Below are 12726 nucleotides of genomic sequence, written 5' to 3' on the forward strand. Positions count from 1 at the left end.
TGTTTTCTGAGATCCAAGGTCAACGCAGCCGTATACCAGGAAGTTTTAGAGCACTTCATGCTTCCTGCTGCTGACCAACTTTATGGAGATGCAGATTTCATTTTCCAACAGGACTTGGCACCTGCACACAGTGCCAAAGCTACCAGTACCTGGTTTAAGGACCATGGTATCCCTGTTCTTAATTGGCCAGCAAACTCGCCTGACCTTACCTTGACCAATTAGTTTATAGTTAATTCATAGTTTATATAGTCAATAGATTAATAGACTCTATACAAAATAGTGAGTTCTTCATTATCACTCTAATTAACTAAATTATTATAATTTAATTAGCTTGTAGTAAAGGAATTAGATATTGGAATTGGTAATAAGGAGTGAATAGTTCTCACTTTAGAATAGGTCACAGAAAATGGGACAATGTCATTAATTGCATTCATATTCACTGTCCCTTAAAATGTTAACAAATACATTAAGGACACACACGCATACTGACATATGTGTTTTACAGGGACTTTTCATAGGAGTAATGGTTTTTATACTGTACTGTACAGTCTCTCGCTCTCTCTCTTTCACATTTTCTGTGACCTAATCTAAAGTAAAAACTATTTATAGTTAATCAGTTGTTAACAAAGCAATATTTAACTCTTTACATATGAGCTAATTAAACAATAATATTTTGGTTAATTACAGTGACAATGAATGAAGAACTATATGTGTATAAAGTTTATGTATTAACTACAGTTTATAAACTATGAATTAACTATATAAACTAATAGTTTAGCAAATGATTCATTAGTACTTTATTAGTGTATACTTATTATACCCAAACTAAGTTACCAATCTTTGTTATTAAATTGACCATATGACAAATTACACTTGTCAATACAGAAGGATATTGTAATAAACCTTTGATTAGATTAATCAAACTTACAGGGATAGATTTGATGACTAAAGGAAACTGTCTGTCTGAACAATCCAAAATAAATTTTGTTTCACAATTACTGTAACTTAAAATATTACTAACTTCATCCATTAAATGTACTACAGATACTGGTCATATAATTAGAATATCATCAAAAAGTTGATTTATTTCACTAATTCACAAAAAAGTGAAACTTGTATATTATATTCATTCATTACACACATACTGATATATTTCATATGTTTATTTCTTTTAATTTTGATGATTATAACTGACAACTAAGGAAAATCCCAAATTCAGTATCTCAGAAAATTAGAATATTACTTAAGACCAATACAAAGAAAGGATTTTTAGAAATCTTGGCCAACTGAAAAGTATGAACATGAAAATGAGCATGTACAGCACTCAATACTTAGTTGGGGCTCCTTTTGCCTGAATTACTGCAGCAATGCAGATAGATTTTCTATGGGGTTAAGGTCAGGCGAGTTTGCTGGCCAATTAAGAACAGGGATACCATGGTCCTTAAACCAGGTACTTGTAGCTTTGGCACTGTGTGCAGGTGCCAAGTCCTGTTGGAAAATGAAATCTGCATCTCCATAAAGTTGGTCAGCAGCAGGAAGCATGAAGTGCTCTAAAACTTCCTGGTATACAGCTGCGTTGACCTTGGATCTCAGAAAACACAGTGGACCAACACCAGCAGATGACATGGCACCCCAAACCATCACTGACTGTCAAAACTTTACACTGGACCTCAAGCAACGTGGACTGTGTGCCTCTCCTCTCTTCCTCCAGACTCTGGGACCCTGATTACTATCACTTTGACTATCAGTGTTGACATTCTCAACACTGAAACGAAAAATGACCAGACTTTAAATAAATTTGTTTGTGTTGGTTTTAAAATTTGTCGTTACGTCCCAAACGCCTTTACATAGTATTGCAGAAAGCTATCAGGAGTGACAAACGCTGACATTTCGCTAGCACGGGCCGTTAAAGGGACCTGCCAATATCCTTTAAGGCAGGGCTATTCAATTACAAATCCAGTTGGGCCAGATTTTTAAACCAAGAAGCTTACCTGGGCCAGTCATTTTAGCGGTGAAGCAGCTCCTAACGACAAATTTTAAAACCAACACAAACAAATTTAATGAAAAACATAAGGTTTATTCATTGTTTCTCTTTTAACTTTTGTCAGTTTGTAAAGCTCCGGTAGTAAGATGCAATCAAACTCTGCACTTTTGCAGCCCTCTCTTGAGATCCCTCGGGAAAATTGGTGCGGAAAGTCTGGTGTTTCTCAACATGGTGCCTCCACACATTGTAATCTTTAAGTACTGCAACGCACTTATTACAAATTAAACACATCGGTTTGGCGTTTGGATGTGGTGGTAAAATAAACAAGTATTTGTCAGTACAGGCAGGGTTGAACTTACGGTTTCATTGGCAATTTTACGTTTCAGTGTTGAGAAAGTCAACACTGATAGTCAAAGTGATAGTAATCTAGGCTACTACTGGCACGCTCTGCATTGTTTGCCCATTGCTAGGCTACATGGTATGAATTTACGTAGGAATGCACGTTTTTGGCGGGGCCATTGACATAATAAATAGTTTATAATATATATATAATAATTTATATATATTAATTAAAAATTATATTAAATAATAATTTATAAATAATATATATTAATTTATTAAGTCTATGGGCGGGACCACAGGCTGGGCCACTCGGAGTTTGCTTCCGGGCCGCATGTAGCCCACGGGCCGCCAATTGAATAGCCCTGCTTTAAGGAGATCTAGTTTAGTGACATAAGTGGCAGAACTAATTCGATCGACACAATCTTTAATGCGGGGTAAAGGAAAAGAATCTGCCTTAGTCACACTGTTAACCTTTCGGTAATCAGTGCAGAAACGGAAAGAAGAGTCTGGTTTCTGGACCAACAGACATGGAGAACTCCACAGACTCTGACTATGGAAGGCCAATTCATTTTTCAGCAAATACTCCACTTCATTTTTCATTGCTGTTCGTTTCATTGGGTTCAGTCGGTACGGATGTTGCTTTATAGGCAAAGAAGTTCCCACATCAATTTCATGACACAGGATTGTAGTTCTACCCGGAACATCAGAAAACAGAGAGGGGTATTTTCGTATAACTCTCACTACATCCTCTCGTTAGCATGTCGGCAAATACTCTAGATGAGTATCTAAATTATTCAAAATAACTGAATTCTCCAGACGTACCCCACAACCTTGACAGTCCTCTGCCAAATCACCCTCCTGTACCTGCTCAGAACTAACATGAATAGGGGTAGCAAGCATTGATGACAAGGGAGTCTGTGTCATCTTTCGCACATGATATGCTTTAAGCATATTGATGTGACAGACCCGGCTCTTACATTTTCGATCCTCAATACATAATCCGTTTCGCTAAGCTTCTTTTCTATCAAATAAGGACCAAAGAATTTTGCTTGAAATGTAGATTTGGAGATGGGAAGTAGAACAAGAACTAAATCACCCGCCTGAACGTTATGTGGTACACTTTTCTGGTCAAAGCGCTTCTTATAAAGATTGCACGCCAGCCAGATGAGCTTTAGTGAATGTACACGCCTGATGTAAACGCTCATGAAAAGAGCTTACGTACTCGGGAACCGATACAGGTGAACTAGATTTGACCCCTGGTCAGTTTAAATCACTCAAGGCAGACCAAAAGTAGTACAAAACCTCACCAATTCTTTGACCAGAAAAGTGTTAAAAAAGCTTTAATCGAGCGCAGCGGGATGACTTCTGCATAATGCGTTGCGCAACACATAACTGTCAGAATGTACTGATGACCGGTTTCCGATTTGGGCAACGGGCCCACACAGTCAATAGTCGATCTCTCAAAAGGTTCACTTAGCACAGGAATGGGATACAAAGGTGCCAAAGGAATCTTTTGATTCGGCTTCCCTGCACTCTGGCATATGTCACAATGGCAGAAATCTGATACCTACCACAGATTTTAATCCGGGCCAGAAATAATACTCACAAACGACTCCCAAATGTCCTGAAAGAGGATGTTCATGAGCCAGTTTCAAGACTTGTAAACGGTACCCAGTCTGTAATACAATCTGATATCTCACCTGCCAATCTGCCGTGTCAGAATGCGGATGGTTTCCATTTATGCATGAGAACTCCCTCCTCCCAATAATAAGTTGTATTCAAGTCAGAGATATCATTTACATTAACTGCCACCTCGGAACAATTTCGCAACGTAGGATCAGCCTTCTGGGCTAGGATAACTGATCTCGACCCACCTGTAAATGAACTCCCTCAGCTGTCGGGATTTCTGAACTAGACTTTACTTCAGCCTCCACAACCAAGTCAAGTCAAGTCACCTTTATTTATATAGCACTTTTTACGATGCAAATTGTGTCAAAGCAGCTTTACAGTGATAACTGGTATATAATTTTGGCTGCACAGCAGCTCTAAAAGAATAGTGTCAATGCAGGCAGATCAAAGCACTGTTGAATATCAAATGTCAAGTTAAAAGTCAAGTGTCCCCAACTAAGCAAGCCAAAGGCGACAGCGGCAAGGAACCCAAACTCCAACAGGTGACAACAGGTTGCAAACAGCTGGCAAATAGGTGTTAAAATGGAGAAAAAAAACCTTGGGAGAAACCAGGCTTAGTTGGGGGACCAGTCATCCTCTGGTGAACAGTGCTTTGTTACAATTCAGGTTGCTATCATAAGTCTGATATGGTCGCAACATTCAAAGTATTTATTTCAGTTCCATCCAGTTCCAGGATCATATTCATCATGCCGGTATGGACGCTCAAGTGACAACCAAGTGATTTTTTCTAGGTTCAGAATCAGTGCCAAGGAAAGAGACAGAGATGTGAATTACATTGTTGAACTTCAATTGCGACCTCGTTACTACACAGGCTGGGAACACCGTAGGAAATTCAGCAGACATATCAGGCTGAAGGTAGGTATCAGGTCTATTACCCACCACTGGGCAAGGGAAAACGTTAGCCCCAGTGAGGTCATTCCAAAGAATGAAGAATACTAACCCCATCCACAGGTAATTTAGGGCACACACCCAACTCAACAGCTCCTGTAAAAAGATCAGATTTTAAATGAACATTATGGAGTGGAACATGAACACATCCCATATATATACAAACCAAAACGTCTCCTTGGATGCGCCAACCAGTGGCGAGGGTGCAATTTTGGTCGGCAAACTTTTTCTTTGTTTCCATTTACGACCTAATTTGCATAGTTTATGAAGTGTCAGATCTGAGTACATTTTCTTCAAAGTACTGTTAAAAATAGAAAAATGCATTTTACAGTAATGTAACATACATTGTTAATTAGAACATTCAGAGAGGTTTACAACGAGACTAAACTTGCCAGGTGGCAAAGACATTAAGGGGAGATACAGTTTATACTTGAATTTATCGTTTAGAATGGAACTAACACAACTACAGTCATAGCTAAGCTTATATACTAGGGATACATACATGCAAACTGGAATACGACAACGGGTACACTTTGGCATAGTCATATTTTGAGGATAAATGTACATACAGTCTCCATGCGTGTTTGTGTGTGTCTGTATGTGTGTGTGTGTGTGTGATGTGTATTGGGGTTTTAGCCGGTGTCTGTGACGACCTGGCCATTAACCCACATGGGGCGACTCTTTTGAAGTCCCCAGAGCTGGTGAGAGGGTCCCTGCTTAGCTTCAATAGGGCAACAAAGATGCCAAGGGTACTATCTCCCCCCCAGACCTGCCGGAGCCAGTTATACAGAGGAGGTCAAATGTTAAAAGCATTCTTTAATTTACAGTTGTGTTGCTGCTCCTGATCCTGTGCAGACGTTACCTTCAAGCCATCCTAGGTGTATATGCCTTTCTTCTTTCTGATGAACATAATCTGAGAAATATTAATAAATATCCTGATGCATCCAAGCTTGTGATAAGCAGTGATAGGGATCAATGAGTATGAGCTGAAGAAAAAGCTTCCATCCACATCCATCCATCATAATGTGTTTGTGTAAAAAAAAAATATCAAAAGTTAACAAGTTATGAAATAAAATATCTAGCTTCCGCCAGACTGTCTTCGTATTTAAACTACGAAGAAAGTGTAAACTGGCGTCACGTCAGACAAATTTCAAATCAGAACTGTGGTGATTCGTATAAAAACCAATGTCATATAACGTACAATATTCACGTTTACCTGTTCTGGCAAAAAAAAATAAAAAAATTAGCACGCTTTTAGCGCAACTCAGTGGACATTTCACATTGAAACTGCAGTGATATGAACGTATTGGTACGTATTTTGACACTTGCAAAAACGTTCCCAAAGGTAAGTTTTTCTAATGAGACCAGGTTGCATTGAAATGCATCACTGGTTGCATTGAAATGCAAATGCATCACTGCCATTATAAAGCTTGGATGCATCAGGATATTTATTAATATTTCTCAGGTTATGTTTATCAGAAAGAAGAAAGTCATATACACCTAGGATGGCTTGAGTGTGAATAAAGCTTGGGCTAATTTTCATTTGTTCCTGGAATTTTGGTGACAAATGTTTTGTAAACAAGTCACAGTTCGATGCTGGATTTGCAGATTGCAGGCGGTGAGTAAAACTGCATCAAATGTCTGTGTTTTGTTGGCAATCAGAGCGCAAGTGCATATAATGTAAACAACACAAACATTTTTGTTCCCTTTTTATTTATAATGATGTCGCAGCTTGCAGACGATCATGACTCTGCCCACAGTACGCCTCCAGGAGAGAAAGAGTTGGTACAGCGTCTATCTTTTATTAATATGATAAAACTAAAGACTTTTCAGAGATATGAAGGATACAATACTACTCTATAGGTACTCAAAATTGACATGAGATTGGCGGAAACTGTGCTTTATTTACCCTTTAAAAGTTGCAAAACAGGCATTGTATGAGTCACCTGCATGTACTGGAAGTCTTTCATTTACATGCATTAGGAACACTCATAATAACATATATCTACAAGCATACACCAAAGATACGCAGGCAGCCTGTAAAGCTATTTTTTTTGTGTTTCTCTTCCCATTATGGCATGTCTAGTGTTTCTCTCTGGATGTAAAAGGATTATGTAGCACTTTGGGGCAAATATGGCCACCAGTAATCCAAAACTGGAAGCTAAAATGGCAAATATCTCCACAGCCACTGCATATTTTCCTGGAGAGCTCACATATGCGGGAACAAACGCAATCCACACAGCACAGAAGATCAACATGCTGAAAGTGATGAACTTTGCTTCATTAAAATTATCTGGAAGATTTCTCGCCAGGAAGGCTAAAAGGAAACTTACTGCTGCCAACAGTCCAATGTATCCCAGCAGCATAGAAAAACCAGCCACTGAGCCAATAGCACATTCATATACTATTTTAGAGCGGATATACTGGTTGTTTTTATGGGGTGTTGGAGAGGCAGTTGATAGCCAGACTGCACATATCACAACCTGGATGGCTGTTAGGATCACAACTGTGCATCTTTGTTGAGCTGCTCCAAACCATTTCATTGTGCCTTTTCCTTCTGGCCGAGATGATTTAAACACAGCTATTACCACCATAGTCTTGACCAGGATGCTGGAGATGCACAAGACAAAGCTTATGCCAAACACAGCATGTCTTAACTGACACGTCCACAGCTGCGGCTGACCAATGAAAAGCAGTACACACAGGAAACACAGTTTGAGTGACACCAGAAGTAGGAAGCTGAGCTCAGAATTGTTGGCGCGTACTATGGGAGTGTTACGGTGATGAGTAAAGATGACCATAACAAGAGCACAGAAGCAGGGGCCAAGCAGGGAAGCAGTGGTCAGAGAGATGCCCAGAGGTTCCTCATAGGATAGAAACTCTACATCTTTAGGGACACACTGATCCTTATCTTTATTGGACCAGAACTCATCTGGACACACTGTGCACTCAATAGCATCTGTGATTAAGAAAAAGAGAAAAAGATAAAAATTTAAGAGGAAATTGGGACATTTTCATATTATAGTCAAATACTGTTTACCAATAGTAAAGTCTTCAATAGAATTAACACCTGTTATATTAGAAATCTCTCCATCTCCACATGACAGGCAGTCAAAACAGCAGACAGGATGGCCCTTCCTTGTGGCTCGTCTAGTTCCTGGGGGGCAGCTCTCACTGCACACAGAACGTGGGGGCTAAAAGAGACATCATCTTTCATGTGTTTGTTATCTCTTTTACATAATGATAAGCGTGGCTTTCCTATTCATTTATTTGTCTTATCACAGCATTGAATATTTTTTAGAATACATATATACAAAAAGGATGACATTAAAATGCAATGTTACTTACCTTTTTTGTCTCAAAGTTCCAGTAAATTGCTTCTTCATCCAGTGTGATCACCGTCCCTGTTGCCACCCCTTCATTTACTACACCGACCGTGTAGATACTTATTGACCCATCAGAGCTCGGCTGCCAGTTTAAAACATCATAGATGGCCAGAGCATCTCCATTCTTATCAAATGACACATGATCCCCAAAACCTGTTGTGAAGTTCACTTTCTGTAGATAGTGAACCAGCTGTACAGTTTGTAGACAGGACAGGTGTTATATGTTTATCTGAAATTTGAATTAACGTAGAGCATACAGTATATTTTGCTTTTTCTACATATAGCTAGTCTATATGCCTAGAGAGAATCTGCACTATTCCTGTGGGTCTTACCTGCCAGGGTTTCAGGTTGATTATGTCAGCACAACTGTTCCCACTGAATGGTCCTCTCCCCTCCTCACATTGAATCAGGTCATGAAGCGCATGTGCCAGGGCATAAACTGCCTTATAGACATTATACGCTGTCCTCAAACCTGAAACATCAGTATATGGTGTGTCTGTTGTGCTCAAATCCTCCTGTCCTGTACACACCTTTTTCACTTGCTCTCCATCTGTCTCTTTATCCCCTGTTTCAAAACTGCACCCAAACATGTTCTCCCAGAAGATCCTCAACATATTTTTTCTTGGATCATTGCTGGGACAAAGACGTAGCAGAAAGTCATGAAGCCCCTGAATTTCTCCACGCCTAACGGCAATGCCCAGTGTGCCCCTAAGAAAGGGCAGGAAACGTGGAGTGTGGTATACAGGTGAGGTGGCCCAAGCTTCACTTGCAATCCACTGTCTGCCTGTCATGTTCTGCAACACCACCTCATCCATCAAAGGCAACAGAAAGGATGATGTAGAAAAAACAACCACCACTCTAGCTGTAGAAGCCTGGATTACTCCCATTATACGCTGAATATCTCTGTGGTTGTTATCATGGGGCAGGATTTCAGAAAAAGCAAAACAATGTCCAATCAGCTGCATTTCCTGCTGGAAGGACTGAGCAGCATAGATGCCATAGTCATCATCACTGTAGACAAGACCAACCCAGGTCCATCCAAAATATCTCAAGATCTGAATCATAGCCTGCACCTGGAAGGCATCACTGGGGATAGTTCTGAATAAAGAGGGGTATTTTTTTCTGTCACTTAAACAGGAGCAGGTGGCAGCGTAACTAACCTAATTAGTGGAGATGGAGAAAGAAGAGAAGAGATGAGCCATAAAAATAGTGAAAAAAATTAAATTAAATTAAAAATTGATCCGTGCTTTTTTCCTTTTTTTATACACAAACAGACGAGAAGTTCTGGAATATATATATATATATATATATATATATATATATATATATATATATATATATATAGTGTATGTGTGTGTAGCAGAAAAGGACACCAAATTTAACTTAAAAGTGCATTTGCACACAGTGTATTTTTACTTTTTTCATTCCATCTTACTATAGGTACTTGAAACAGTCCCAGAACACTGGAAATCGCAATGGAAGGAGTTGAACTAGGATCCCCGACAATCCCAATCACCGGAGGATGGCCAGTGCAGTTTAGGTTTGAGAAGGACTCCTCTGTCCCACTAGCCAGGGATATGGCAGCCCGGAATGCCATTCCTAGCCTCACACAGTTGTCATAAAGATGGTAACCAAGAGTGATGTTAGGCAGCAGACTGGGATTCTTATTGATCTCATCTATTGCAAAAGCCATGGTCTGAGCCTCCTGGAAGCTATCCATATCAAATCTAGGAAAGACAAATGTTAAATGTGTACATTTAGTGACACTAAATGATCATTAAAATACAAATGAATAAAACCATTAACACATTTCAAATATTTCTGAGTTAAAGCATCACTTGCGGACTTGTCAAATACACAGTAGTTTCAATACAGATATACATTTTTTTTTTTTTTTCCGTCAAGGCTTGTTATTACTGCTGTCAACACATAATTTGAGCAAATTACATATGATAAAAGAGGCTCAAGAAGAACATTCATATTTCTTATTATTAATTAATTAGGTTATTTTTTTATTATTTTTAAATATGTTTCTCTCCTCTTTTATAGTTAAGCAATATGTCTGGCTCCAGACTCACTTTTCACAGTGTGGTGGTTCTGGTTTCATTTTGAAGCTCAAATCTGGGAACACTGTGAAAAAATGAACCTGAAACAGGCCTCCAAGTATAACATCTCCATCCTGGTACATTCCATTCAATTTGAACCGTCCCTGGAGCTGACAGGTACCTGATCTGAAGATTGAAGCTGCAGAAATACAGTTAAATGACAGGTATAGAAAAATACACAGTGTGATGCACATCTCTTCTCACTCACTCAGCTAATTAATTTATGATGAAGGTTGTGGTTGAAGGTTGGAGGGGTGTTACTTTAAAAGAGCGGGTGGTGCCATCCTTGGAAATCAGGACGTCACCATCTGATCTCATCATGATTTATTTTTCTAAACAAGGTTAAGAAAAGGTTAAGAAAGGTTAAGAAACCTAAACAAGATTACAAAGAAATTACAACTTTAAAGAAGAAGTTTTATTTATTTATTTTATTTATTTTTATTTTTTCTCAGAATGTCCACTAGATGTCAGGTGCGCATTTATCTTTTGCTAAAAAGCACAGATTATTGGTCCATTCAGTTCATACAGCTTATAAAAGCTCTGAACACAATGTATTCAATTCATTAACAGCCTAATTTATGTTTTGGTGTGGGCAGTCAGAGTACCAGCAACATGTGAGAAGTGAAAGTACACAATAATAAGTGAGGGTAAGCTACAGGTTAAAATATAGAAGTCTCAGTTATGCAAACTGGCCCACTTCAAACACTGCTAAATTGTGATTACAATCCTTTTTATGCAATTGCAAAATGTTTACTGTATACAACTTACCTTTTTTCTGTCTCTTGTCACAGTTCTCATTGACTTTTAGTTTATTTTCAGTGTTTTCTTTGTCTAGTTTCCTGCCACTTATGAGTTGTCATGGTTACTGATATGATTAGTTCTATTAGTTCAGCTGTGTCTCCTTATTAACCTTGTTTGAACCACTACTTAAGTTCCTTTGGTTCCTCTGTTCATGGTTGGTTGTTGTTTGTGTTACATACCTTCGATTACGCCGTGTGGATTATCTGTGTTTGTTTTATTATTAAATGTACTGAAACCTTTCTACTCTTATTCATCTTTGGATTTTTAAAGTTGTGACAGCTCTGGGTACTGTTATTATTTTTTTTTCTTATTCTTTTTTTGATGTAGTTTCTAATGAATGTTCTGTTGTGTTTGTATATTCACTAGGGCTGTCAAAATTAACGCGTTAAAGCAAATTAATTTTAACGGCACTAATTTTATTAACGCGGTGCACGTTTTCGGTTTGACCCATGGCCTTGACCGTAGTTGGAGAAATGGAGATGCAGCCATAGGGGGCGTTCACATGTCATGTCTAAAAGTGCATGAAAAGAGCAGCTGCGCCGCTTTCTCCTTCTTTCCAAAGCACTTGCGCTCCCGTGGCATCTGTCATTGCTATGCAACCATGAACTGCGCTCTCCACGGCGATTAGGAAGTTTAAGCAAAGGATAACCTCACAATGATGACAATTGTTATTGTTCTTTCAAACATTTAATAAATAAATACATAAAAAAAAGAGCAAAGGATAACCCCAATTGATTTCTAGCGCTTGCATTAGCTCTACTACTATATATATTTATGGAGATGAGAAATAAAAACATGCCCTGTACAGCTATGATCAGCTGTTTGGTTGAACTATCGATGTTTTGTTACGGAAATAATGTAAAGATTAAAATGTGCGATTAAATTACGATTAATCACAAGTTAACTCATGACAATCATGCGATTAATCATGATTAAATATTTGAATTGATTGACAGCCCTAATATTCACTATGTGTGTATGATTTTTGAGAACAGGTGAAATGATTGAGGTAATTTATTTTGCCAGAAGAGTCTGAGGTTTTGAAAATATAGTATTAAGATTTGGTTTTGTGTTGAGCTGTGAGTAAATGGGTGAAAATAACAATTAATAATTCATGTTATTTTTTTTACATTTACAATCCAAAACAAATGTTTAAGGGTAAATGTGGTAAACATTAGCTGACCTTTGACATTCATCCAAAGAAATGGATGTCTCCCTCCCTGCATACCACAGTGTTTTTTTTTTTTAATATGCAGCAGCCAGGTTGTACAGCGTCACTGTAACAAATCGGGAGTCATGGTAAGATCCAAATGCAAGCTTTATTAAGAATGTCGTACAGGCAGGGTCAATCAGGAGCAGACGAGAACAGCAAGGGACAGGCAGGATCGTAATCAGGGTGCAGGCAATGGTCAGGACAGGCGGATATCATTCACAGAACAGTATAACAGGCAAGGGTCAGGACAGGCAGCAACAGGTCAAGAAACAGGAACAGGCAAGATAAAACACAGGCAGACAGGATACAAGGTACGCT

General features: G+C 38.7%; 1 protein-coding gene across 1 annotated transcript; it reads right to left on the bottom strand.

Annotated features, from left to right (window-relative positions):
* Positions 1-6452: 6452 nt before the first annotated feature.
* Positions 6453-11475, bottom strand: LOC125254808 (extracellular calcium-sensing receptor-like). The gene is made up of 6 exons (XM_048169636.1): positions 10368-11475; positions 9725-10016; positions 8622-9449; positions 8252-8479; positions 7974-8097; positions 6453-7862 (listed from the first exon to the last, which is right to left on the bottom strand). The coding sequence occupies exons 1-6, from the start codon at positions 10586-10588 to the stop codon at positions 6949-6951; spliced, it is 2607 nt and encodes an 868-aa protein (XP_048025593.1). The 5' UTR covers positions 10589-11475; the 3' UTR covers positions 6453-6948.
* Between the last annotated feature and the right edge of the window lie 1251 nt (positions 11476-12726).

This window comes from Megalobrama amblycephala, linkage group LG19 (genome assembly GCF_018812025.1).
Source record: "Megalobrama amblycephala isolate DHTTF-2021 linkage group LG19, ASM1881202v1, whole genome shotgun sequence".
In the NCBI taxonomy this organism is placed as follows: Eukaryota; Metazoa; Chordata; class Actinopteri; order Cypriniformes; family Xenocyprididae; genus Megalobrama; species Megalobrama amblycephala.

Excerpts from the sequence above, each read along its gene's own strand:
- LOC125254808 (XM_048169636.1), bottom strand. The coding sequence starts at position 10,588 with ATGTGCATCACACTGTGTATTTTTCTATACCTGTCATTTAACTGTATT. Across the intron at positions 8,480-8,621 it reads TCAACCTGAAACCCTGGCAG|CTGGTTCACTATCTACAGAA; the intron begins GTAAGACCCACA and ends CAAACTGTACAG. Across the intron at positions 7,863-7,973 it reads AGAGATTTCTAATATAACAG|ATGCTATTGAGTGCACAGTG; the intron begins GTGTTAATTCTA and ends TCTTAATCACAG.